General features: G+C 40.9%; 1 protein-coding gene across 1 annotated transcript in view; it reads right to left on the reverse strand.

The window, feature by feature from the left end:
* Positions 1 to 25,504, reverse strand: part of mipepa (mitochondrial intermediate peptidase a) — a 141,963-nt gene that overhangs the window by 106,983 nt on the left and 9,476 nt on the right. Inside the window, exons 3-8 of the mRNA XM_080197342.1 lie at positions 25,034 to 25,122; positions 22,321 to 22,407; positions 20,592 to 20,655; positions 18,505 to 18,687; positions 1,723 to 1,879; positions 1,595 to 1,643 (exon numbers count right to left, since the gene is read on the reverse strand). Of these exons, the coding sequence (XP_080053468.1) occupies positions 1,595 to 1,643; positions 1,723 to 1,879; positions 18,505 to 18,687; positions 20,592 to 20,655; positions 22,321 to 22,407; positions 25,034 to 25,122 (629 nt within the window). The remainder of the gene's footprint in view (positions 1 to 1,594; positions 1,644 to 1,722; positions 1,880 to 18,504; positions 18,688 to 20,591; positions 20,656 to 22,320; positions 22,408 to 25,033; positions 25,123 to 25,504) is intronic.

The following is a 25,504-nucleotide window of genomic DNA, read 5'->3' on the forward strand; positions in this document are numbered from 1 at the left end:
TTTTTTCAGTGTCTTTGCCATTTCCTCATTCCCTGTGATAACTATCTTGTCTCTGCCTCAAAGGGACCAACATTTACATTAGCTTTTCTCATACTTCTCATGTATTTGTAAAAGGCTTGGCAATCTGTTTTCATATTCCTGGCTACTCTACTCATTCTATTTTTCTCCTTTATTTATCAACTTTTTTGTGTTCCTTCACTGGATCCTGAATTAGTCCCAATCCTCAGTCTTACAATATTGCAAAGGTTGGTAGTAAGACTCTTTTTTAAATCTATTATACTGTTTTACTTCAAGTCCACAGTAAGTCACGGATGGATCTTTCTCAACAGACATTTGTTTTTCAATGAAATGTATTTTTGTTATGAATTGCTTCCTTAAATTGCTTCCCATCTCTCAGAATTATCGGACTGGGAGAGATCATGAAGGGATTTGAAAGCAATAAAAATTTTAAAATCAAGCTATTATCAGACCAAGAATCAATGTAGGTTAGTGAAAACAAGGATGATGAGCGACTGGAACTTAGTATACGTTAGGATATAGACAGGAGAGTTTTGGGTAAATTCAAGTCTACAAAGCTTGGAAGCCAATCAGCAGAGCATTGCAATAGTAGAATCTGGAGATAAAGGCATAGATGAGGAGTTTAGCAGAGGGTGAACTGAAGCACAAGGCAGAGATAGGAAACGTTAAAGAGATGGAATATGCAATCTTAGAGATCTAAAGGATTTAGGATCAGAAACTCAACTCAAAGTCAAAGTCAAATAGGACAAGGTGGTTCAGTACCAGCAAGAACAGAGTGTGTGTGGCTATCGACAGGAGTTTGAGGATTAAAGACAGTGGTTTTGGTCTACCCAATATTTAAATCGGAAGAAATCACTTCTCAGCAAAAGTGGACATTAGAAAAGCAGCTTGACAAATCAGTGAAGCAGTGGAGGAGTTGAGTGAGATGTTGGTGATTAAGAGCTGGGCATCATTAATGTACATGTGAAACCTGATATCTTTTTAGATGAAGCCACCATGAACAGTTGGTTATAACAGAGTTTGGATGTAAAAATGAGGTGGTGGTGTTGATTTAATATATGTATTTACCTGTGCATAACTCAGTTCAAAAATAAGGCAGCTAGGTTCCTTAAGTTAGCTAAAGAGTTTGCTAAATATCGCTAAGATTTACTCAGGTAGATACAAAAATTAACAAAAGGTTTAAACTGTATAAAAATGTCTAATTACCTAAATGCAAACACAATACACATTGAATCAAACTGTGAAAGAAACAGGTTCAGAAAGAGTTATTTTAACTCTTTAGGATGGTGTCCACCTACACTGTGTGGTGTATACAGAGTATTCGCTGCTTTCCATACAATGCATTTTGTAAACAAATATATTTTAATCTGTAAACAGGTTATTTTCCTGAATGTGTTCACATTCCCCCAAGAAATTTACATTTCAAATTTGCACATCAGCAAATTACCCAAGATATCTGGTTTTGAGAAAATACGATGGACAAACTGAAAAAGATGCAGTTAAAAAATGCTCAACACTAATAAAGGGAAAGATAAAATCTGAAGTTGATAGTAACGAAGGGGCCAACAAAGCCTACCTTTTAGATAATTTTTCCGACAATTTTGTGAGGAAATGCATCACGGTTTCTGAAAGAAGAATAAAATTACAACTAATAATAAGCATTGATATTACATATAAAAACACCACAACCATGGTGTGCATTACCTGGGTCCTTGGCCATTGTGCCTTTTAATGCTCGGTGTGCAAAGCTCTCATAACCAACTAGATGTGCCAATTGGTTCCTACAAGCCAATAGCTGGTCCAAACACTGTAACATTTCAGGGTTGGGGTACAGAAAGATCTTGTAGGCAGCTTCTCGCACCTAGAGGTCACATACAGGAACACTTTAGACATATGGGGAAAAAAAACGAATCACCAAGAGCAACAAAAAGAACTTGTCGCAATAACAAATACAGGGTAATTTTCTCCCTTGATCCGCCTGACAAGATATACCGCTACATTGAATTTCAGTTGCCATCTATCCGTCGCTCTGCAAAATTTTTTGTGTTCATAGAATCCCAACAGTGCAGAAGGAGACCATTCAGCCCATCAAGTCTGCACCAACCACAATCCCACCTAGGCCCTATTCCTGTAACCCCACATATTCATCCTACTAATCACTGATAGGAGGGTCAATTTAACGTGGCCAATCAACCTAACCAGCACATCTTTGGACAGATATCCTCCTGTATTTTAGTGCAATACTCCACTACACCCTCAAATTTTGCATCATTTGCAAATTTAAACAGCATATCTTCAATTTATTAGTGCAAATCACTGATGGATACAGCAAACAACAATAATCCCAGTACAAGATGCTTACAGGACATTGCTTCCACTTCTCACCAGTACAATAAATTACTGTCGTAGGCAAGTTTAGTCTGAGTAAATGTGTCAGTTTTTTTAAAAAGTGTTATCACAGGATTACAGTACAGGTTTAGCCATTTTTGTGATAATATAAATTATATTCTACTTTCATCAGTTATAAATGGTAAAATTGTGACAAAAATTTAGTCGTATTAATATTTCTTGCTAACAATGTTTCTTGTATTGTAAATGTTCAACTGCTTTCTATTTATTTTGTTGCAAAAAATCTGATGAAATTGAGCTTAAAGCATAAAAGACCGATAGCACATTGCTTTATAAATGGAGACAGAGTACAAAGCAAGGAAGCAATGATAAATTGATTAAGATGCAGAATGCAGTTCTAGGCACGTAGTTATTAAAAGCAGCATTTAAACAATGGAATATACAGCATTTAGTTAGGTGATTCACTGATGAGATAGTTGATAAAGACATTTAATAGCAGCTTTCACAAGATAAGCGCAGAAGTCACTGCATTTTCGCAAGCTCTGGTGCTACTCATTTGTTAATATGTTTTTTTATCCTGATGCATAACCCATGATTATCCAATCCTAATGTATATAATCCGTGCCATCACCCTGGAAGACCCTGGCTAGATTTTGGCAAAGGAAAGCAGAGTTAAGTCAGGAAAATTTTTGTTTGATTTGTTGGAGACAGCCAAAGTGAGGCCCAGTTTGTAGGTGCTGGTGAATGGGCCTATGCTTCAGTGATGCTATTGGCGTCAAGACGATGGCCACCATTATGGGTGAAGTTGTGGACAATGATCTCAGCTCCCCGGCACAAATTTTAATGCTTATTTTGAGAAACTGCAAGATATCCTTAAAAGAATATATGAAGTGGAGAAGAGAATCCTGTCAATGGGAAAAGTAGTTTCCTCAGTGAACAGACCTTATGCTTCAGTGATGCTGCTGACGTCAAGACAATGGCCATTATGGGTGAAGATGTACCATAGAAAGCATTCTTTTTGATTGTATCATAACTTGGTATGGCTCCCTCACTCAAGACCTTCAAAAAGGTCATGAATGTAGCCCAATCCATCATGCAAAACAACCTCCCATCCACTGACTCTGCCTACACTTCCCTTCTCTAAGCTGCCAGCATAATTAAGGACCCTATACACTCCAGACGTTCTCTCTTCCACTTTCTTCCTTAAGGGAAAAGGTAAAGGTCTATGGTCACATACCTGCCGATTCAAGAACAGCTTCTTCTCTACTGCTGTCAGACTTTTGAATGGATTTACCTGCAATAAGTTGATCTTCCTCTACACCTTAGCTATGACTGTAACACCACATTCTGCACTCTCTCGTTTCCTTCTCTATAAACGGTATGTTTTGTGCATATAGCACGCAAGAAACAATACTTTTCACTGTATGTGAATACATGTGACCATAATAAATCAAAGGCGGCTCATCTTCAGTTCTTAGAAATCCCGTTGTATGGTTTGTCATAAATCTTGGCTGATTCAGGATGATGGGAAAGGAGGAGGAGCGTCAGTGAGCCCAGTCTCTGAATGGGTGCCAGGGGAATTCATGGTCATATTTGAGAATTGGTTGCCATGTTTTCACAATCTCAATTTGAGGACTGGGCATCTCAAGATCGATGAAGCACATTGTGCCTGGTCTTCGAGTCAGTCGAAGACTCTGACCACTGATTTTTCATCATCTTGTCCTTGGCGTTCGTCGAGAAGGGCTGGAAGCAGCTGGACCTCTCAAATCTTCATCACCAGCCAATGCCTACAATTTCCTTTGCTGGGGCTTTGAGGCGATGGCATTGTGGAAGTGTAGAGGCTCCAGTGAAACTCTGGATGGATTATGGGCATTGCTTGACATTCCTGTCGAAGCTTTGGCCTTTTCATGCTCTGTGGATGGTGTATTATCCTTCAGTTTGTTATTAATCCTGAACCCTTGAGATTTTAATCCTGATTTTCTAATACTGTCTTCTATCATACATCCTTGACAGGATAAAAGAACACAAGTGTTTGTCACCTGCCAACCTATGAAAACCAGGATTATTTATTTTTTGATGGTGTTCATCCACCAGTGTGCTCTGATGATGGAACATGGGAAGTCAAGGTTTAGTTCTTTGTGGGTCTCCTTCTTTCCATTGGGGAGTGTGCTCAGTTGATTGCCCACCATAAGGGCTGTGTGGTATTTATCTGGTTTGCCTTTTTTATGTGCTGTAATCCCTAAATTTACACTGGGGGAGTACAACTTTAATACCCTTCACTTTGTTTTTTAAAGATGTGTAGCTCCACAGTGGTGGGTAGGTGGTTTGATATGGAGATGGTTGATATGACCTTATGAGCCTCATAGTAGGTGAGGAAAGTCCCGTCAGAACTATTGCAGTTGTGTTTTTCTTCTGTATTTTGGTTTTTATGGGACTGAGGAATACTTGCTTATTTCCTGAGAACATACAGACAGATTACGTATCCTGGAAAAGACTGGGCCTTTCTTCTCTCTGTCATTGGCATCTCCCATGATGCTGGAGTGGGAGAATTATGTTTTGGTGCACGTCCAGATGAAGCTAACAAATCCTTGAATATCTAACTTTGTTAAGATGGTCTTCTATTTTGATTTGGCTGTGCAGGCAGAGATTATTTGATAATTTGGCCCCTGGAATGCATGGTGGACCTGTTATCCAATTATTACAGTTTCTTTGATGAGGGGTAATGGGTTGAAACTGGTTAATAGCAGGCCCTAGATAGTGCTTTTGTGGTACCTGGGGGGGATAATTGACATGCAAGAGTGATGCAAGTATTCTTAGTTTATTGGCCCTTATTGTAGAGTATGGTCGAGCAGATAGCGTGCGTGCGTGCGTGGGTGTGTGTGAGAGAGAGAGAGAGAGAGAGAGAGAGAGAGGGAGAGGGAGGGAGAGGGAGGGAGAGAGATTGTCCAGTTCATACTAAGGTTATGCTGCTCTGTTCTTGGTATCCTTCTTCTGAAAGCGTATGCTGAATGAATACATCTGGCATTTACTGGAGAATCCTGACGCTCCTCTCTTTTTGGGGCCTCCTCTTTCTATTCAAGTAGATGGGTTTTTGATAGATTGATTTGTTTTCATCTGTCTTAGTGGGATTCCCTTATCTTGTCAGGAGTAGGAGGGTTGTATCTCTCCCCGAGATGCCCCGTTGATGGAGGTCTTGACAATTCTTCTTGTTGGTAGGATTTCCTTGAAGGAAAATGGCTTAAATTTTCCAGTGTTGGGGAGTCTGATCAGTGCTGCTGATTTAGTTGGAGAGGAGGGAGGTTTGTAGTGCTGTGAACCTGTTGACTCGCTAGTTCCTATACATGAGAACATAATCTGCTATGCCACAGCCTGTACCAATGGTGGTAGCCTGATATGCCTCCTTTCATGGATTATTCTTTCATTGTCTAGAGGTCATGGGATGCTGGATCAGGCTCACGTCTATTATCTCACAAGGTATCCCATACTTTTCTAGCCCTGCATATGCTCTGTTATGTGATCCAGTAGAGGTGGTGTGCACCATGAGATGCTATACTCCTGATTTTATCCTGTTATCCTGAGGACTCCCACCTTATCCATACAAGAGATGCTAATTATAACAACTGCAATGATAGATAATTGGAATCATTTGTATGATTATTCACTGGTCTTTTCAGTATGTTTTTGTGGAATAAGGATTGCTCTGTACTGTACTAGATTTTGGGGATTTGCTGCATTTCTCAGCAGATGTAATATTAAAACCTTTAGTTAAAATATTCTAAATGAAAATTATGCAGGGCTTTGACAGGATCAGTACCGAATGAAGAAAAGAAAGAACAAACTTGCATTTACAGGAGTGAGGTTAGCAGAAATTTCTACTGAAATACACAAGTCTGAGGTTATGTACCGACTGACTCGAGAAGAACCTCTCTCCTGCTATCAGATTTTTGAATGGACCTACCTTGTAATAAATTGATCTATTTCTACACCCTCGCTATGACTGTAACACCACATTCTGCACTCTTCTTTCTTTTCTATGTATGGTATGCTTTGTCTGTATAGCGTGCAAGAAACAATACTTTTCACTGTATATTAATACATGTGACAATAATAAATCAACTAGAAAATTGTTAGAATGCAGGATACTTTATATAGAGAGTAACAGAGGCAGCAGCCATTGCATGTTTCAAGGATAGAGTAATAACTATATGAAAGAAAGATAGATGCAGGAGGAGAGGCAACAGATCCAACTAGTGCTATCCAGCACAGATCTACTTACAGAATTGCCACTTCTTGTGCTACAAATCTCAATGGCTCTATGCTAATTAAAACATCCAATCTTGTTGACTCCTGGAAACCATTGTACATTTATTCAGATAGAATTGTCTTTGGTACACATGCACCAACTGAAATGTTATACTTTTCTCAAAACAATCAATATATTAAAACTGGTAAACCTCTTCCATTTGAAAGTTTCCGGCTCAACAACTACTATGGAATATCCATGCATACTAGCTGCATTTATATGTAACCATTTTGGCCATGACGTGGCAGGTGGCATTTGAATAGGATTTACAATTTTAATCCAAGTTGTGAGATGCCATACGTGGAGATGACTAAGCACCCACAGCAGTCAGGCGCAGAAAATTCCAAAGATCCATAAAAGCTTTAAGTGCAGAAAATTCTTTTCATCAGACTTCTAAATGACTGACCCCTCATTCTAAGCCACTAATAGCGGAGGTATCTTTAAGGGGAAGCTAGATAAACAAATTAGGGAGAAAGAAATAGAAGGCTACACTAGCACACTTAGACAAAAGAAGGGTTTGGTGGAGCATAAATGGCAGCAGAGACTAATCGGATGAATGATCTGCTTTAAACTTCATAAGATATTATTAAAAAAATTGAGCAGCTTGCAGATACAGACTCTGATCACTGGATGGCTCTGTAAAGCAACTTTTAAAATTATAGAGGAAATGTGAACTTAATTTTCATCACTCTCAGATAAGTAAGTCAGGGTTCACAAAGTTAGGGGCAAGTGTCATAGATTAGCATGAACAGAGGAATTATGAACAGGTAGGAAGCAGGATGTAAAGATAAATGGGCAGATAGACTAATGTATCCAGGTTTGTTTATGATACAAAGCTAGGCGGAAATGTAAGCTATAAGAACAATAAGAGGCTACAAAGACATAGATAAATCTAGCAAATGGGCAACAAGGTGGAAGGTGGAGTATAATTTGAGGAATTAGGAGGTTACTCACTTTGCTAGAAAGAACAGAAACAAAGAATGTGTTTTTAAAAAGTGTGAAGTTTCAAGATGTTGACATTTAGAGAGATTTGAGTGGACCCTTAAAAGGAACACGAGTTGGCATGCAGGCACAGCAAACATTTTGGAAGGCAAATGCACCTTGACCTTTGTTACAAGGGGATTGGACAATAAGGAATTCATACTACGTTGTGCAGGGATTTGGCAAGACCGTACCTAGTGTACCGTGGCAGTTTTGGTCTTCATATTTAAGAAAGATATACTGGCATTGAAGAGGTGGTACAGGGAAGGCCACTAGGTTCCTGGGTTGTCCTGAGATGATACTGAGTAAATTGGATCTATGTTCCCTGAATGTTAGATGAACGAGAGGTGATCTCATTGAACCATGCAAAATTCTGAAGGGGTTTGAACGAACAGGTTGGCTGACTCCTCTAATTGAAGAACATAGAACCATGTGTCACAACCGCAGAAGAAACTGATCATTTAGGATTGAGATAAGAAATTTCTTCACTCAAAATTAACTGAAGGGGAACCAAAGATTAGGGCCAGTAAGACTCAGGGGAAGGGCAGGCAAACAGGGTCTGGTGACCTGAAGTGCATTTGTTTCAATGCAAAAAGTATACCAGGTAAGGCAGATGAACTTAGAGCTTGGATTAGTAGTTGGAACTATGATGTTGTTACTATTACAGAGATTTGGTTAAGGAAGGACAGGATCGGCAGCTTAACATTTCAGGAAACAGATGTTTCAGGCAGGATAGAGGGGTACGTAAAAGAGGTAGGGGAGTTGCACTACTGGTTAAGAAGAATATCACAGCTGTATTGTGGGAGGATACCTCAGAGGGCTCATACAGCAAGGTAATATGGGTAAAGCTCAGGAATAGGAAGGGTGTAGTTACATTGTTGGGGGTTTATTATAGGCTGCCTAACAGCCAATGGGAGATAGAGGAATAGGCATGTAGGCAGATTTTGGCAAGGTGTAACAATAACAGGTTGTTGTGGTGGGCGATTTTAATTTCCGCTATATTAACTGGGACTCACTTAGCGCTGGGGCGTGGATAGGGTAGAGTTTGTAAGGAGCAACCAGGAGGGCTTCTTGAAACAGTATTTAGATAGTCCAACTAGGGAAGGGGCCATACTGGACCTGGTATTGGGAAATGAGCCCAGCCAGGTGGTTGACGTTTCAGTAGGGAAGCAGTTTAGGAACAGTGACCACAATTTAGTAAGCTTTAAGCTATTAATGGGTAAAGAGAAGTGTAGTCCCCAAGTTAAGGTACTAAACTGGGTTAAGGCTACTATAACAATATTAGGCAGGAACTGAAGAATGTAGATTGGGGGCAGATGCTTGAGGGTAAATCAACATCTGGCCTGTGGGAGGCTTTCAAGTGTAAGTTGATAGTGATTCAGGACCAGCACATTCCTGTAAGGATGAAGGATAAGTATGGCAAATTTTGGGAATCTTGGATAATGAGAGTAATTGTGAGCCTAGTCAAAGAGAAAAAGGAAGCATTTGTCAAGACTAGGAGGCTGGGAACACACAAAGCAAGTGTGCAATACAAGGAAAGTAGAAAGAAACTTAAGCAAGGAGTAAGGAGGGCTAAAAAGGGGGGGTCGCAAAAAATCATTAGCCAGCAGGATTAATGAAAATCTGAAGGCTTTTTATATATTGTATATAAAAGAGCAAGAGAGTAGCCAGGGAGAGGGTTGGCCCACTGAAGGACAGGGGAGGAAATCTATGCATGGAGCCAAAGGAAATGAGTGAGGTAAAAAATGAGTACTTTGCAGCAGTATTCACCAAAGAGAAGGATTTGGTGGATGATGAGTCTGGGAAAGGGTGTGTAGACAGTTTGAATCATGTTGAGATCAAAAAGGAGGTGGCATTAGGGTTCTTGAGAAACATTAAGGTAGACAAGTTCCCAGGGACTCATGGAATATACCCCCAAAATATTGAGAGGCAAGGGGGGGAAACTGCTGAGGCCTCAAGAGAAATCCCCACTGGCTACAGGGGAGTTATAACGTGGAGATGCCAGCCTTAGGCTGGGGTAAACACAGTAAGAAATCTTACAACACCAGGTTAAAATCCAACCAGTTTATTTGATAGTAAACCCACAAGCTTTCAGGGTTTGCTCTGTTTGAGACCAGAATTTTCCACTCACCTGACGAAGGGGCAAACCCCGAAAAGCTTGTGGGTTTACCATCAAATAAACTGGTTGAACTTTAACCTGGTATTGTGAGAGTTCTTACAGGGAAGTTCCCAGAGGATTGGAGAATAGCCAATGTTTCTTTGTTTAAGAAGGGCAGCAAGAATAACCCAGGTAATTACAGGCTGGTTGAGCATTACGTCAGTAGTAGGGAAATTATTGAAGAGGATTCTTCAAGACAGGATTTACTCCCACTTCAAAAGAAGTATTAGCGAGAGGCAGCATGGTTTTGTGAAGTAGAGGTCATGTCTCACTAGATCGAGTTTTTCGAGGAAGCGATGAAGATGATTGATGAGGATGGAGCAATGGATGCTGTCTACACAGATTTCAGTAAGGTCTTTGACAAAGTACAGACTGGTGCAGAAGGCGAAGTTGTATGGAATCAGAGGTGAGCTGGCAAGGTGGATACAGAACTGGCTCAGTCACAGAAGACAGAGTAGCAGTGGGAAGGTATGTTTCTGAATGGAGGGTGGTGACAAGTGGTGTTCCTCACTGTTTACAATATATATAAATGATTCGGAGGAAAATGCAACTGGTTTGGTTAATAAGTTTGCGGACAACACAACGGTTGATGAATTTGCAGATAGTGAGAACCATCAGAGGATACAGCAGGATATAGACCAGTTGGAGGCTTGGGCGGAGAGATGGCAGATGGAGTTTAATCTGGACAAATGTGAGATAATGCATTTTGGAAGGTCTAGTACAGATAGGAAGTGTACAGAAAATGGCAGAGCCCTTAAGAGGATTGATAGGCAAAGGGATTGGGTGTGCAGGTGAAAGTGACAATGCAGGTGGAGAAGGTAGTCAAGAAGACATACAGCATGCTTGCCTTCATCAGCCAGGCATTGAGTTTAAAAATTGGCAAACCATGTTGCAGCTTTATAGAACCTTAGCGAGACTGCACTTGGAATATAGTGTTCAATTCTGGTCACCACACTACCAGACAGAACCATAGAAAATTACAGCTCAGAAACAGGCCCTTTGGCCCTTCTTCTCCGTGCCGAACCATTTTTTGCCTAGTCCCACTGACCTGCACTTGGACCATATCCCTCCACACCCCTCTCATCCATGAGCCCGTCCAAGTTTTTCTTAAATGGTAAAAGTGACCCTGCATTTACCACTTTATCCGGCAGCTCATTCTACACTCCCACCACTCTGCGCGAATAAGCCCCCCATAATATTCCCTTTAAACTTTTCTCCTTTCACCCTTAACCCATGCCCTCTGGTTTTTTTTCTCCCCTAGCCTCAGTGGAAAAAGCCTGCTTGCATTCACGCTATCTATGCCCATCAAAATCTTACACACCGCTATCAAATCTCCCCTCATTCTTCTACGCTCCAGGGAATAAAGTCCTAACCTTTTCAATCTCTGTAACTCAGCTTCTCAAGTCCCAGCAACATCCTCGTAAACCTTCTCTACACTGTTTCAACCTTATTTACATCCTTCCTGTTAACAAGGTGACCAAAACTGTACACAATATTCTAAATTCGGCCTCACCAATGCTTCATATAACCTAACCATAACACTCCAACTTTTATACTCGATACTCCAATTTATAAAGGCCAGTGTACCACAAGCACTCTTTACGACCCTATTCACCTGTGACATCACTTTTAGCGAATTCTGTACCTGTATTCCCAGTTCCCTCTGTTCAGCTGCACTCTTCAGAGTCCTACTATTTAGCCTGTACGTTCTACTTTGGTTTGTCCTTCCAAAGTGCAATACCTCACATTTGTCTGCGTTAAATTCCATTTGCCATTTTTCAGCCCATTTTTCTAGTTGGTCCAAATCCCTCTGCAAGCTTTGAAAACCTTCTCACTGTCCACTACACCTCCAAATCTTTGTATCATCAGTAAATTTGCTGATCTAAATTTACCACATTATCATCCAGATCATTGATATAGATGACAAACAACAATGGACCCAACACCAATCACTGCGGCACACCTCTAGTCACAGGCCTCCACTCAGAGAAGCAATCCTCCACAACCACTCTCTGGCTTCTTCCACTGAACCAGCGTCTAATCCAATTTACTACCTCCCCATGTATACCTAGTGGCTGAACCTTCCTAACTAACCTCCCATGAGGGACCTTATCAAAGGCCTTGCTGAAATCCAGGTAGACAACATCCATCGCCTTCCCTTCATCCACTTTCCTGGTAACCTCCTCGAAAAACTCTAATAGATTGGTCAAACATGACCTACCACACACAAATCCATGTTGACTCTCCCTAATAAGTCCCTGTCTATCCAAATATTTGTAGATCCTATCTCTTAACACACCTTCCAATAACTTGCCCACCACTGACATCAAACTTACTGGCCTACAATTTCCCAGATTTCTTTTGGAAACTTTTTTAAACAACATGAGCCACCCTCCAATCTTCCAGCACCTCCCCCGTGAATACTGACATTTTAAATGTGTCTGCCAGGGCACATGCAAGTTCAACATTAGCCTCCCTCAAGGTCCATGGGAATACCATGTCCGGTCCTGGGGATTTACCCACTCTAATTTGCCTCAAGACAGCCAGCACCTCCTCCCCTGTGATCTGTAAAGGTTCCATGACCTCCCTACCTGTCGCCCTATTTCTGTAGGCTCCATGTTCGTTTCCTCAGTAAGTACAGATGCAAAAAACCCATTTAGTACCTCCCCCACCTCTTTTGGTTCCATACATAGTCTACCACTCTGGTCTTCAAGAGGACCAATTTTATCCCTCACTATCCTTTTGCTCCTTAAATACCTATAGAAGCTCTTTGGATTTTCCTTCACTCTGTCTGCCAAAGCAACCTCATGTCTTTTTTTTAGCCCTCCTGATTTTCTTCAAGTAGCTTTTTGCACTTTTTATACTCCGAGCATCTGATCTGTTCCTTGCTGCCTGTACATTACATACAACTCTCTCTTCCTCTTAAGCAGTGTTACAATCTCCCTCGAGAACTAACGTTTCTTATTCCTATTTACTTTGCCTTTAATCCTGACAGGAACATACAAACTCTGCACTCTCAAAATTTCTCCTTTGAAGGCCTCCCAGTTTCCATTTACATCCTTACCAGAGAACAGCCTGTGCTAATCCACACTTCCCAGAGTCCTTCTCATTTCATCAAATTTGGCCTTTTTCCAGTTCAGAACTTCAACCCGAGGACCAGATCTATCCTTATCCATGATCAGGTTAAAACTAATGGCATTATGATCACCGGATCCAAAGTGTTCCCTCACACTCACATCCACCAGCTGCCCTAACTCATTTCCCAATAGGAGATCCAATGTCGCATCCTCTCTAGTCGGCACCTCTATATACTGATGTAGAAAATTCTGCTGAACACATTTTACAAACTCTACCCTGTCTAAACCTTTAACAGTATGCGAGTCCCAATCTATGTGGGAAATTAAAATCCCCTATCACAACTTTGTGATTCTTGCAGTTATCAGCTATCTCTCTGCTGATTTGCTCCTCCAATTCTTGCTGTTGATTGGGTACCCTATAATACAACCCCATTAATGTGGTCATACCTTTCCTGTTTCTCACCTCCACCCATAGGGCCTCTGTAGACAAGCTCCCTCATCTATCCTGCCTGAGTACCACTGTAACATTTTCCCTGACCAACAATGCCACCCCCCCACCTTTTATCCCTCTGCCTCTATCACACCTGAAACATTGGAACCCTGGAACATTGAGCTGCCAGTCCTGTGCCTCCTGTAGCCAAGTTTCATTAATGGCTATAATGTCATATTTCCACATGTCAATCCACGCCTTCAGCTCATCTGTCTTCCCCACAATACTCCTGGCACTGAAGTAGACACACCTCAAAAGATTATTACCACCACACTCAACCCTTTCATTTGTGATTTTGCTTGAACTAACCTGTCTTTTTACCCCCGCTCCACTATCTGCACTGGCACTTCGGTTCCCATCCCCCTGCAAATCTAGTTTAAACACTCCCCAATAACACTAGATGTGGAGGCTTTGGAGAGGGTACAGAAAAGATTTACCAAGATGGAGGGCATTAGCTATGTAAGGCCTTAGCTATGAGGAGAGGTTGGAGAAATTTGGTTTGTTCTCACTGGAACGACTGAGGTTGAGGGGTGACCTGATAGAAGTCTACAAGATTATGAGAAGTATGGACAGAGTGGATAGTCAGAAGCTTTTTCCCCAGGGTGGAAGAGTCAATTACTAGGGGGCATAGGTTTAAGATGCAAGGGGCAAGTTTTAAAGGAGATATACAAGATTTTTTAACATAGAGACTGGTGGGTGCTTAGAACTCGCTGCAGGGGAGGTAATGGAAGCAGATACAATAGTGAGTTTTAAGGGGCGTCAGGACAAATACATGAATAGGATGGGAATAATGGGATATGGTCCCTGGAAGGACAGGGGTTTCAGTTCAGTTGGGCAGCATGATTGGTGCAGGGTTGGAGGATCGAAGGGCCTGTTCCTGTGCTGCAATTTTGTTTGTTCTTTAAAGGGCTATGAAGCTTGGAAATTCTCTAGCCCAGAGGATTGTGGATGCTTCACCATGTAACACATTTAAGGTTGAGATAAATTTTTGAAATCTCAGGGAATCAAGGAATATGGGAAGTGGTGGTGGGAAAGTGGGACTTCAAGCAGATGAGCCATGGTCATATTGAAAGGTGGAGCAAATGTGACAAGCTATATGACCTACACCTGCACTTTGTAATGTTCTTAGCTGGCTTCCCCATTGGCTCGCCACACTGCCTGACCCTACTTAAATAAAAACTCTACACCAACACAGTATCATAATACATGTCTTGATTATTCTCTCTTCACCTAGATGTATGGATCTGGATCTCTTACTCTCTTTCTGCACCTAGCTCCATGGGTTCAGATCACCTCCAGTGTTGTGTGGTATGATAACCATGCTAAATGGGAGAGACTTCAAACAGATCTAGCAACTCAAGACTGTGCATTCAACACAATCTGTAACTTCATGGCCTGGCATATCCCCCCACTCTACCATTACTATCAAGCCAGGGATCAATCCTGGTTCAGTCAAGGGTTCAGGAGGGCATGCCCAGAGCAGAAACAGACATATCTAAAAATGAAGCATCAACCTCCTGAAACTACAATACAGGATTATTGTGTGCCAAAGAGCAAACATAGCAAGCGATAGACAAAATAAGCAATTACACAACCAACAGATCAAATCTAAGCTCTGCAGTCTTGCCACACCCAGCTGTGAATGGTGGTGGAAAATTAAATCTCTCACTGAAGGAGGGTGTCCTACAAATATCCCTTCCTCAATGGTGGGGAGCCCACAGCATCAGTGCAAATGAAGACTAAAGCATTTCAAAAGATTTGCAGCCAGAATGTCCAAGTAGATGATTCATCTCAGCCTTCTCCAGAGGTACCCATCATCACTGATGTCCAATTTTAGCCTACTCAATTTATTCCATGTGATACCAAGAAATAGCTGAAGGTATTGGATGTTGCAAAGACTATGGGCCCTGACAATGTTCCAGCAGTAGTACTGAAGACTTGTGCTCCAGGACTTTTCGCAACTCTGGCCAAGCTGTTTCAACCCAAGCTATAATGTGGAAAAAAGCTAATTACTGCAGATGCTGGAATATGAAACCAAAGAGAAAATGCTGGAAAATCTCAGCAGGTCTGGCACCTTCTGCAAGAAGAGAAAAGAGCTGACATTTCAAGTCCAGATGATCCTTAATGTGGAAAATTGCCCAGGTATGTCCTGTGCACAAAAAGCAAGACAAATTCAATTCAGCAGTAAAGTGATGTAAGCTATGAGAAACAGTGCTATCAAGTGACACTTAATAACGAACTATTCACTGACACTCAGCTTAGGTTTGGCCAGGACCACACAGCACCTGACCTCGATTCAATCATGTACAAAGCGCTGAACTGGAGGTGAGAGTGAATGCCTTGACATCATGGTAGCATTTGACCAAATGTGACAGCAAGGAGCCCAAGCATAACTTAAATCAATGGGAATCAGGGGAAGAACTCTTCACTTGTTGGAGTCATAACAAGCACAAAGGAAGTTTGTTGTGGGAGGTCAATCAACCCAGTTTCAAAGCATCACCAGATTTCATCAGGGTAGTATCCTAGGCCCAATTATCTTCAGTTGTTTCATCAATGACCTCCCTTCCATCATAAGGTCAGAAGTGGGAAGTTTCACTGATAGTTGCAGAATGTTAGGCCTCCATTGTCTTCATCATTCCTCAGGTATAACGCTCTGGGCACAAGACCTGAGGAATGATGAAGGCAATGGAGAGAGTGTACAGGGGAAATTCACAAGAATGATTCCAGGGACAAACTGTAGCTATGAGGATAAATTAGGGAGGCCGGATCTGTTTTCCTTGGAGAAAAGAAGATGGAGAGCAGATTTGCTTGAAATATTTAAGACCCTGACTGGTATAGACAGGATAAATAGGAAGAAACCCCGTCAAGGGTTCATCAAGAACTAGAGGGCACAGATGCAAAATAATGGGCAAAAGTAGTACGGGTGATCTGAAAAATGTTTTCACCCAGAGGGTGGTTGGAGGCTGGAACACATTTCTTGAGAGGGTGGTGGAGGCAGGTTCAATCGAGGTATTCAACAGGGAATTTGATTACTATCTGAAAACAAAGAATGGACAAGGTGGATAAGGCAGGGGAGTGGGACTAGGTAAAATGCTTCTCCAGAGAGCCAGTGCAGACCTGATGTGCTCAATGGCTTCTTTCAGCATTATAAAAATTATGTAATTCTGTGTCTGGCATCATTCGTTAACATTCAATGGCATTACCATCACCAACACCCCCACTATCAACATCCTGGTGTTACTATGGACCAGAAACTGAACTGGAGTAGCCAGGCTACAAGAGCAGGCCAGAAGCTAGGAATCACAGTGAGTAACACATCTCTTGAATTCCCAAGCCTGGCCACCATCTATGAGGCACAAGTCAGGAGTGTGATGGAATACTTTCCATTTGCCTGGATGAGTGCAGCTCCATTCAAGAACCTTAACACCATCCAGGACAAAGCAGCCCATTTGATTGTTTGTAGATGCAGTGCCATTCATACCCTCCACTACTGACACACAATGGCAAGTGTTTACTATCCACAAGATGCAGTGCAGGAATTCACTAAGGCTTCTTAGATGACTCTTTCCAAATACACAACCATTACTTACTAGAAGGACAAGGGCAACAAATACATGGGAACACCAACATTGGGAAGTTGGGGTGGCACAGTAGCACAGTGGTTAGCACTGCTGCTTCATAGTTCCAGGGTCCTGGGCTCGATTCCTGGCTCAGGTCACTGTCTGTGTGGAGTTTACACATTCTCCTCATGTCTGTGTGGGTTTCCTCCGGGTACTCCGGTTTCCTCCCACAGTCCAAAGATGTGCGCATTAGGTTGATTGGCCATGCTAAGAAATCGCCACTTAGGATACGTAGGTTAGAGGGATTAGTGGGTATAATACGTAGGGATATGGGGGTAGGGCCTGTGTGGGATTGTGTTCAGTGCAGACTCGATGGGCTGAAGGGCCTTTTTCTGCATTGTAGGGTCTATGATTCTAAAGTTTCCCTCCAAGCCATACATCATCCCAATTTAAGGAGTATTGCTGCTCCTTCACTAGGTCAAAATCCTGAAACTGCCTAACAGCACTTACCTACATCACTGGGTATCAATTGAAGGAGGCAGCTCACCACCAGCTTCAAGGGCAATTAGGGCTGGGTAATAAATGCTGGCCTAGCCAGTGATAGGCACATCCCACAAATGGAGTTAAAAAATGTTGCTTCCTCTCCCGGCTTGGAGCTTCTTCAACTTCCTACTGCTCAGTTTCAGTTCCCGATTAAATTCAGTTCCCACTTCCTGAGCAGCAGGTGGGCATCACATCACGCTCTGATGGAATTCTTTCCCTTATTCTTGTCATTCCTTCATTTAGCTCTTCCTGTTTTGTTTAAAAAGAGTCCAACTTGTACCAAGAGCAGAAGATGCTGGAAAAACTCAGTATATCTGGCAGCATTTACTAGGAGAGAAAGCAGTGTTTCAAGTCCTTTGACTCTGCGTCAGAAATGTCCTTTCTCTTCAAACTCCTTTTTAATAATCTCAGACGTGAATTACCTCAATACAGCCTCTCCTGCCCCCTCCCACACCAGGCCACCTGAATTTCGTTCTTAAAGTTGCTACATTTTGTTGCAATCTCTCACAGCCACACTTTAAAATCTAACACATTCTTCCTCTCTTCAATTCCGATGAAGAATCAAAGGACTCAAAACGTTAACTCTGTTTTCTCCTCTTACAGATGCTGCCAGACCTGCTGAGTTTTTCCAGCATCCAATGTTCTTGTTTCAGGTTCCAGAAACCGCAACATTTTGCTTATTACAATTTGTTCCTTTTTTTGCCCCATCAAATGATATAAAACATTTCAACTATGGCACATTAGTAGTACTATAATCCAGTACAGTACTGGACTATAATCAGTCTGGTCTACAATCCAAAACTATAATCCAGTAGTCCATCAAGCATGCTCCTTTCCCTGCAGTTCTTACGACATTTTCATATACAAACTATTTAAATACCATTTACTACAAATGCAACTCGGGTGCTGCAAGTCTATTGTAATTGAATCACAATGAATGGCTAGAACAATATATTAAGTATAAGAAGCAGAGGCTCTACACAGTGTATACATACACAAAAAGGAACAATTCACCCCAAACTTACCAAATCATCAGGTGCGTCTGCATGAAGGCCATTAATACGAATATGATCGTTTTGTATTGAGAAATAATTATGAATGTGTTCTGGGATAGCACTTCGGTCAATTCTGTTAGGGAGTTGAGTGCCCAGTAGAAAACTATTATTCAAGTCCAGCATTTGAACGTTGAGGTTTACAACCTTTCTACGCTATAAAGACAAAAAACACAACATATTCTCAGATATACGTGGGAGGAGTGGAAAGTAAATATTGTGGGAAGGGATAGAACCGCACAATTTAAGCCATATTTTAGAATATTACAACTGATTTCACAGGTGCACACTGCAGAAAATCACAGCTAAATTTCCATGATACAGCATTTATTAAACTTAATGAGTAGGAACTCACTGCCTGTAAACACATCATACTTCCTGAAAGCAGATCAGCCCTCATCTTCATCAACTATGTTATTCAGGAGAGAAACAAGTCAGCCAGATATTTTTCCATAGAAACAGAAAAGGATGATTGTTCATCGCCACGTGATTAGTCCCACGACAGCATCAGAAGGTACCTTGCACAAGGCTGCCTCACAATCTCTACTCAAATGTTCCCAACAGATTTGCATTAATTTTTGCTTATTTATAAAGTGTGGCCCAAGTTCCTTCCCAAGCAAAGCCACAAGGCAATTCTCTTGCAGCTCCATTAAGGTCAGGCCTCTTTTGATAAAAGGATCTTCTAACATATGCCCTGGTATGCACCTTCATTCTTCTAGCTTCATTCCAGCATCAGTCTATCTTTCAGTTATTATGTCAATATTCTGTCAACCTCCCTTATAAAATCATTTCATTGCACTGCCCCTCTCGAGTTGCTTGCTCAGTTGATAGCCTCTGGGTCAAAATGTTGTAAGTTTGAATATTACACCACAACCCAAGCTCATATTTAGGCTGACATTACTGTACACTAAGTTCTCCTGTTATCTTAGCCAGTATTTCTCCTCACCCAATTCTACCAAATACAGATCAAGTGACCATTCATCTTGGTGCTTTTCCAGGGTACCACAGGTATAGGATGACAGCTGCTTTTTGCCTATGCAAAGTACAGTGCCAGTCTTGGCTCACATATAGCAATTCTGTCGCCAAGACGCAAGTCACGGACTCAAGCTCCACTCAACGAAAAGAGGACATCAAGACTTGCACTCAGCATATTTCTGAATTGTTAGCACAAGACATTAACTAGGCCCCACCTGCCCTCTCAGTGGATGTAAAAGTCCAATGGCACGTTTAATGACGGCAGGGGCATTCCCAAGACAGCACTCTTAGATCATACTACTAAGACAGATCAGTTGGTTCTTTATCTTATTGGTATTTCTAGGATCTTGTTCTGCATAAATTAGCTGCAGTGCATTTTGCATGATAAATGTAGTACTGCGTCCAATTTGGACATTATATTTTAAGAAGAATATAAAGGCTGTGGAGAGGGTGCAGGCGAAATTGACTAGCATGGTTCCAGAGATGAGAATTGGTTAAGTGGACAGGTTTGCATTGGTGGTGTTCTTCTAACTGCAAAGAGAGCAAAGATGAGATTTCACACAAGTGTTTAAAATCATAGAGTTTATATAGAGTAAATAAGGTTAAACTGCTTCCAATGACTGAGTTTGATAAACTGAAAACACACATTTAAAGTAACTGTCAAAAGAACCAAAGGTTACATGAGGAACACTTCTTTTTTTAAACATAATGGGTGGTTAGGATTTGGAGTGCACTGCATAATGTTGTAACGGAAGCAGACTCAATAGTGGCTTTCAAAAGGAAACTGGCCAAAGGCTTTAAAGAAAAATAAAACAAAAGTACATTAAGTAAAACACTTCATAACCTAACAAAAAAGTTCGCCCATTATCAAGACCCTCAGTCAACATCATAAAAGCGATAGATCACTGTCATTATATCAATGACACCTGTAGGACATTAGTATCCCTAAACTGGATGCCAAGCTACATTTCAAACATTGCTTAATCAACTACATAGGGTTTTTCAGACATCCTGAGCTAGTGAAAGTGGTTTGATTGATGCAAGTTCTCTGCTTGCTTCATTCATAACTATTTTTTAAGAAGTACCTTTTCCTCATTCAGATGAATTCCACTGATCTCAAAGTCAAACATGAACAGTTCTGCAACTCTCCTGTAATATGAAAAGCGAAATAAATTTGATGTAACTCAATTATCAAGTGACAGCTTTAAAAAGCTAAATATTAGGGCATTATTTCCCAATTGGATAAATTTTAACATTACAATGTTTAAGAAATTATCAGTATGCAATAAATGCAAAACTATATGACAAAGTACCCAGTTACAGATGTTGTGTGGGATGGTGAAAGTTAAGATGGTACACACAACTTGAGGTAGCAAAAGACAGCTGTTTGAGACCTTCAAAAGGAAGATAGAATCCTTCATTTCCCAAGCTCTCTGATTAACATCCTAATGCGCAGAGGAATTGGCCCACATTTTACTGAAAACTGGCATTATTGTAATGGCAATATGCACATATACTTCCACCATGCTAAGTTTCTTAGGACTTTTCATTTACTCTGCCATTATGCTTACTGAAATACTGAAAAATTCTAATAGGCTCAATCCACCAATATCAATAGTGATTACATTCTTCTCCAGATCCAGGGCAACTTGCATTGCCTGTAGACCATTGCCCCACTCATCCCTCTCTGGTTTCTTCATATCCTGGAGGAGGATCTGGCCTCCACATTTATTCTGGAATTTAATCAGTTTCTCCAAATGTTCCTGCTTCCCCTGGGACTGATGTTTGAAGAAGTGGGAGAAATTGTGAAGGGCGACATCATCCCAGTCAAAGAAAGACTTCAGAGAAAGATAGAGATAGGCGGCCGTGAGCTCCAGGTTAATCTGCTTGTTGACGCCAGCTTCACAATCCTGGTGATAGTTCTGGGAAATCTGGGAGGCCATTTTGTGACTGCGAGCTTCTGTTCCCAAACTGAGGACAAACACCAACACCTAAAAGCTCCCAGCCAAAGGACTCAGATTTATACTCCAGGACCACAAAGCAATTGTATCAAACAGGAAATGACATCACTAATGGTGGCCAAACACACTTGTTAACCAGAGAGCTGCTCTTTTGCATGCTAAACAAGTAAACAAACTCAAATTAACTTAAGGACAAATTAAAAGGGTTAGCCCCCCAAAAAGGAAGGGGGGGGGGGGGGGGGGGGGCGGCCGTTTATTCAAATAAACAGGATCGATTACAGACTGTTTCAAACTTAGTCATTACTTAAGGCCAATTCTCTAAAATTCATAGCAATTAGCTAGAGGGTGATCGAGTGGAGTTGACAGGTTACGTTTTTGTTAAAAATCCAAGTTTTAAGAAAGAAAGTTGTCAGCATTGATGTCTGATACATCAAGGAAGGTAGGGAAATAAAAATCTCACTATTTAAACTTTTTTTTTGTTCAACCAATCTCATGTGAATAAGACCACTTATTGATTCAAAGTTTACGCCATGTCCAAAGAACAAGGCTTTGCATTCCAATAGCCAGTGTACTGCTAGAATTGCTAGGCCATTCTAATTTTTAACCAGATGTTGGGCAGGAAAGGCCATACTCTAAATCAAGGGGATGCAAGATCCACTTACAGGAGTGTCCAGTGACTGAATGAATGAGCAACTACTGAGATAACCCAGAGATGTCCACAGATTGTCTACTGTCAAGTTGTAATGTTTCCATAACATAGATTGTTCAGTACATTGATTTTCAACTCCCTAGCTTACTTTATTTTCTCAGAGATCATCAGAGAAAGGGTACAGGGAACAAACTATAAAAATACCTTGTATCTGGATCCAGGGAATCCAAGGCTTCTTTATCATTCAATAAATTTTTCAAACTATTACAAAGTTCAATATTCGTGTTCAGCCTAAAAAGGAAAAAGACTCTCACTGTGAGTGTTACATTATATTGTACATTGTAATTAAAAAAAGTAGAAAAAAATGCAAAGTATATTCAACATTAGTGCCACCCAATGGGCTAACTTTGAACACAGACTACTGATTGCTTCACTGACTTGCCATATTTCAGATGTGTATGTTGCATTCAATGTATTGTTGGTTCAGGCTTCCATTAAGACACTATTGCTTCAATCACTGCTCAACCAGTTGTTGCCACTCCTTCAAGATCAGTTCCTATGTTCTCTATGAAGGTCCGACTGTGCTAATACACAGATACTTTTGATGACAGATTCACATAACACCAGTTCCTGCCGAAGTCATCATCTGGGAGAACATCCTACTAAAATCTGATATTCTCACTAGTAGGTCTTCCATGAAGTAATAGACTCAGTACTTCAACTGCTCTAAGAATACGAACTCTTCAGTTGTTTGAACACAAACTGCTGCTCTCAGACGTCTCCAAGCACTGTTCTCTGGAAAAATACTGTTATTTTGCAAATTGTTCTCCATGAGGGGAATTTTCTGATCTCCCCATGGCATGTTTCTCGCAGTAGGGAGACACACTGTCTCCCACCAGTGTCAATGGGATTTTCCACTGAATGCACCCCATGTCGCCAGGAAACCTGCGATGGGGGTGTGCCATCGGCAGGACTAGAAGATTCCAGCCCAGGTTTTCCAACCAAAGGATTCATATGTGGTGAATCCCACTTTGCCTATCAATGTAGATATCCCACAGAGGTGGCACCAGAATTAAGAATTAACAAACTAATTCCTTAAAATATTCTGCAAATGGCACAAAAATCAATTTCTGCAGAAGAAACACACCTCACGAGTATGGGTCTGTCAAGGTTGGTAAAGATGGCACTTTTTGTGAGCATTTACAAAAAGCAAGCAATATTTAATTTGCTCAGCTAAGCAGGGCTGATGTAATAGATTTGTCCCAGTAAAAGTACGCATCTTGCACCCAAAATCTAAAGAAATGTATACTGCATCAGTAATTTGCATGCATTTAAAAACAGCTTCAGTTGCAAACACACTAAATAAATGGCATATTCAAGTTTTGAAAATGTCAGTGGGAAAGAATAGGATTTGAATAGCTTTAAAATTATTTAGATTGCTGTAACATATACATTTAGTACGTAAGGCATGCATTTGCTTGAACTCACAAGAGGCTACAGTACTTGCCACTCCTGTAGGTGACAACATGATAGGTATTTCAATGTCTCTGGTGTCAATTTCCTGCTTCAGCTTGTGACACATAAAATAGCTGCTACTTGATCGGGTAGGTACCTCATCACATGATTACACAATACAGCCACTTTGTTCCCAGGTCATTTCCACTTGCATTCTTCTCACCGTATTTAATTTCTGATGTCCAAAATAAGTGCACAAGAACAAATCCACATTACCATGATAAAACCTATCCATTGGACTGTCACTTGTCCTTTAATACTTAATTGAAGCTTTTAGCATATTTAAGCCTTTCCAGTGGTGGAAGGAGAACAGGCTATCCAAAGTAGAGAGCCACAGGTTCACCTTCTTAAAGCCAGAGGCAGATATGTGCAGCTGTGTCAGTAGCTTTTGCATTTTGCTAACATTTTCACCTCCTGATCCCATCCCAATAACCTCACCAATCCGCTAGTGGGCCTTTGCTTTACACCCCCTTCACTAATGCCTTCCACTATTGGTACTCAGAACAGGAAGTATTTTTTGTATTTGTACAGTCCAATTTATTCTCTTCAGATCTCTCAAAAGATTTCACTTCCAAATAAATTGCTTTTGAAATACTGTCATCTATTTTGTAGAAGAATGTAGTAGCTAAATTGCAGGTGGCAAGGTCCCACAAACAACAATATTAATTTATTTTTCAGTGTTTGAAGTTCTGCAAATTTCTAGTTGGTGTTAGAGCTGCTTTTGATAAGCTAAAGCTTTCCTAAATCTCACAATGCACCTCTTCTTGTTTGGGCTATTATGAAAGACATTCCTGTGGCACCTGATTTCCACTTGAAAGTAGAGAACATTTAAGCTGTTAGTTGCGTAAGGTATCCAATCCTTACATCACTGAAAGGAGGATAAACATTCTCAATTTGTCCTGGTTTTTGAAGCCAATGGGGTCATATTGTCTCACATTGCCTTGGGGATCATAGGTCTTAGAATAACAGTGGGGGACAAAGGGGTGATTCGGATATAAAAAGAGAAGCCGAATCCCCAAAGCGCAACAAAAAATTTAGGAATCTCTGGTCAAGAATAAACATTCAAAAATTAATTGGGTTTTCCCTGGAGCACAGGTCAAATCAATGTGTGGGACTGAGTCGCAGCTCAGAAGGTTCCAATGATCACCAATACACATTCAGACAACAGGGAAGGACAAAGTGGCGTTCATTTCTGAATGCCCCATGTCATTGAATAACCCAACATTTTCTGTTATTAAGAATAGCTACATGATTGAAGGGTCACACCAAACATAGGCCAGCTTTAGGTGCTGCCTTCAGGAGAGGAGTAATGGCTTTGTTTATCTTTTGATTTTCTGCAATTACAATGAAGTAGCATTTAATTTGCACAATAGTTCTTGCACTGTCAATTCTGAAAACATACTTTTCCACCGCTGTGCCTATGGTCATACATGTGATCTCTGCAGCTTCTCGAAATGAAGGGTCTGGATGCGCCACCTTAATAAAATCTGCCTGATAAGAAAAATACAGGAATAAGTGACAAGATCATGATACATTTCAATTTGTCACAAAACTTATTTTCTAGAAATATTTAATCCTTAAGACATTAGGCTCATAATTTTGCACGTCCAATAAACATGCAAGTTTAAATTTCGCATACATACAGGCTGCTGCAGTAAGGCATTAACAAATATCATTATCAAAACAAACTGCCTGTGTACAGAAGGCATATTGTATACAGACCACAGCAAGAGAGTTCAATTTCCAAAAATAACATATCACAAAACATCAACCCTTTGCACCAGTTTGCAGGTATCCTTTGCATACTCCTGATAAAATCTACCAATATATTGTAAAATCAAACGTAGACCATAATTTAGAATTTAGTTGGGAA

The sequence above is a fragment of the Carcharhinus amblyrhynchos genome, chromosome 10 (genome assembly GCF_965287045.1).
Source record: "Carcharhinus amblyrhynchos chromosome 10, sCarAmb.v2.hapA, whole genome shotgun sequence".
Taxonomy (NCBI): domain Eukaryota; kingdom Metazoa; phylum Chordata; class Chondrichthyes; order Carcharhiniformes; family Carcharhinidae; genus Carcharhinus; species Carcharhinus amblyrhynchos.